Here is a 2,956-nt window from a genome sequence, read left to right on the forward strand (position 1 = left end):
ATCAATAACTTGCATCCTTAAGGAGTTAACTTAATTTATATCTACTCATATTCATGTAATTAAGCGTTTTAATGATTTGGCCGATTAATCGATTAATCAAAAATTAATCAACAGATTAATCGATTATTAAAATAATTGTTAGTTGCAGCCCTAAACAACACATATCTAATTTTCTGTTCAGTTATAATGAGCTGAATGTTTCTGCTTTTCAACAGAAGCCATGTTGGATGTTCATGTTAACACGGGGTGAACAAAGATTTACAGACACACAGACAGGAAACAGACAGACAGGAGGAGGATGATGCTCTGCTAACCCCTCACCTACATCATCTCCTCCCAGCACGGCTCTCTGCAGGCCCACATCCCTGCGCTCTGCCCAGCTGTCACCTCCGGCATCGCTCCACCGAGCAGACACACGTAGGCGCGGAGCCGACCCACCCCCCCCTCTTCCTCCGGCACATTTGAGCCGGCGAGCGGCGGCACGAGCAGGCGGTGAGGGAGCCGCTGCTGCAGAAGCTCGGACCGGACGGTCTCAACCGACAGAGTAAGTCGTGTATATTTATTATTTTGTATGTCTCAAGCAACTTGGAGGTAATTTTCTGGTCGGAGGACAGCCTGTAGTTGGAATCTGTTTTCTTTTCCGTGGTGAATCTGGGGGGAGGGAAGTAGTTTTTGCTGCCGGGCGGAGATCAGTGAGGTGGTTACAGGGCGATAAACGCACCATTTTCGATGGTTATTTTCCTGAAAATGCATAATTAAACTAAACAAACACGGAGCAGCTGTATTCATTCATACTTTTGTGGATTTAGATGAGTCCCTGATGTTAATTTCAGTCTCAGTCGTCGTGTGCACCGATCCGAAGCCCACAGAGGATTTACACTTATTGCAATAACGTGACTGCACGAAATGGCCTTATTTAAAACCCTGTTTTTGTATAAATTATTAAGGTTGTTTACACTCGATGCCGTTTCTCTTATTTATGTTGTGTAAACCATCTTAAACATTATTGAAAAATTTCGGCGTGCTTAAACGTGACTTCAGTCTTTTTAAATTAGGTTATTTTCAGCTGTTTTCCCCGRTTCAGCTCCGAGCCTCTCGGCGAAGCTCGTGTCAGAACACGTTGTTGAACCGGGGGTGTGTGCCAGAGAAACCACGGCTCAGCCAATCAGCGCTCACGTTCCGCCCACACGGCCTCGCTTGTTTACTACCAATGTCGAACGCTGATTGGCGGAGAGCTGGGGGCCAGCGCTGAGCGCTGATTGGCGGAGAGCTGGGGGCCAACGCTGAGCGCTGATTGGCGGAGAGCTGGGGGCCAACGCTGAGCGCTGATTGGTGGAGAGCTGCGGGGGAAACCAGGCTTTGTGCTGCATTTGGGTGCGTGGAAAAGAACTGGACAAAACATGTGCTGCCAAGGAGTAAACAATGTACTGTATACAAATGATTAATGAGAACAGTTTTACWACATATTAAACTGCTTTATTGTTTTTTTTATTAACAATTTATTTCAAACATGGAAAACAAAATAAAACAATGATAAAAAATGATAATAATGAAATTAACATATTTGAAAAGGAATGGGAAGAAGTAAAAAAAAAACTTATTTAAGCCCACCCTTCTCCATGGCTTATTAAATAATAATAATAATAATAATTAATTCTTCTTTTTTCTTATTCAAAATCACAATTTCATGAAGATTTAAACAACAATCTGTTTACCTACTAAATTATATAGTACAGAAAATATTTATAAAGATAAACAAATATTTATATGCAGCACATACGCATTCATATTGTTGAAAAAACATAATTTTTGGGTACCTTCAAACTGTTAATGTAATGATTTGAAACAATAAATCATGAGCTGTCTTGTGCAGCACAGTCTCACTTTGCGTCCTTCAAGGTTATTTTTCGTTGATTATTCCTACTTGGACTGAATGCAGCAGTGTTGCCCTGGTTTCAGGCCAAACCTCAGATTCTGCTTGTGGAACGTGTTATCAGTCACATGCTTCAGTGGTGAAAACAACCAAACCTCATCAAGATCTGGTTCATTCATTAACTAAATCTACTCAAGTTTGTGTTCATTTAATTCCTTCAATCATTTTCAAACCACCAGAGTTGTTGTTTCTCTTAGTTGATTTTGATTGTGGTGGCCCTTTTGAATTGAATTGACTTTAAAAGTTACACAGAGACATGGGCAAAATTGTTATTGTCTGCCTTTTCCTTTTCTCTAATAACTGCAACCACCTGTACATAATATTCAGCTCATATAAACAGTGAGTTTAAAAAAACAAACACTGGACTTCCTGAAAAGCAATCAGTTGCTTTTATTTGTTGAAATGTGTTCCAGGTGTCTCCTCTGCAGCGGCGTGAGACGCTGTGCTCAGTCCCCTCACTGTGTGCAACAGCACCACGGCAGCTATGGGACCAGAGGACAGGACTGGGACAGGGTCGGGCGGGACCGTGTCCTGCCGGCTGGGACAACAGGACCATGTGTCTGCAGCGACTCACGGCAGCAGCGAGGTTGATGTGCAGCCGATTCTGGTGAGAACACAAAACTTCCACTGAGTTTAGACTGAGAGGATAAAAACATGTTGTTTCTGTCAGTCCGTTTTCTTCCACTTATCCGGGGTCGGGTCTCGGGGGCCGCAGCCTAAGCAGAGAGACCCAGACTTCCCTCTACCCAGCCACTTGGGCCAGCTCATCCGTTGGAATCCCAAGGCGTTCCCAGACCAGCCGAGAAACATAGTCCCTCCAGCGTGTCCTGGGTCTTCCTCTGGGCCTCCTCACCAGGGAGGCGTCCAGGAGGCATCCAAACCAGATGAACCACCTCAACTGGCTCCTCTCGACGTGGAGGAGCAGCGGCTCTACTCTGAGTCCCTCCCAGATGACTGAGCTTCTCACCCTATCTCTAAGGGCAGCCACCCTGTGAAGGAAACTCATTTTGGCCTCCTGTATCC

At 44.4% G+C, this 2,956-nt stretch overlaps 1 protein-coding gene across 1 annotated transcript in view; it reads left to right on the forward strand.

The window, feature by feature from the left end:
* The first annotated feature begins 437 nt into the window (after positions 1 to 437).
* LOC106534996 (zinc finger protein 395) overlaps positions 438 to 2,956 on the forward strand; it is a 21,239-nt gene continuing 18,720 nt past the window's right edge. The window contains exons 1-2 of the mRNA XM_014031835.1: positions 438 to 544; positions 2,347 to 2,540. Of these exons, the coding sequence (XP_013887289.1) occupies positions 2,418 to 2,540 (123 nt within the window). The 5' untranslated portion in view covers positions 438 to 544; positions 2,347 to 2,417. The remainder of the gene's footprint in view (positions 545 to 2,346; positions 2,541 to 2,956) is intronic.

This window comes from Austrofundulus limnaeus, unplaced genomic scaffold (genome assembly GCF_001266775.1).
Source record: "Austrofundulus limnaeus strain Quisiro unplaced genomic scaffold, Austrofundulus_limnaeus-1.0 Scaffold1333, whole genome shotgun sequence".
Classification (NCBI taxonomy): domain Eukaryota; kingdom Metazoa; phylum Chordata; class Actinopteri; order Cyprinodontiformes; family Rivulidae; genus Austrofundulus; species Austrofundulus limnaeus.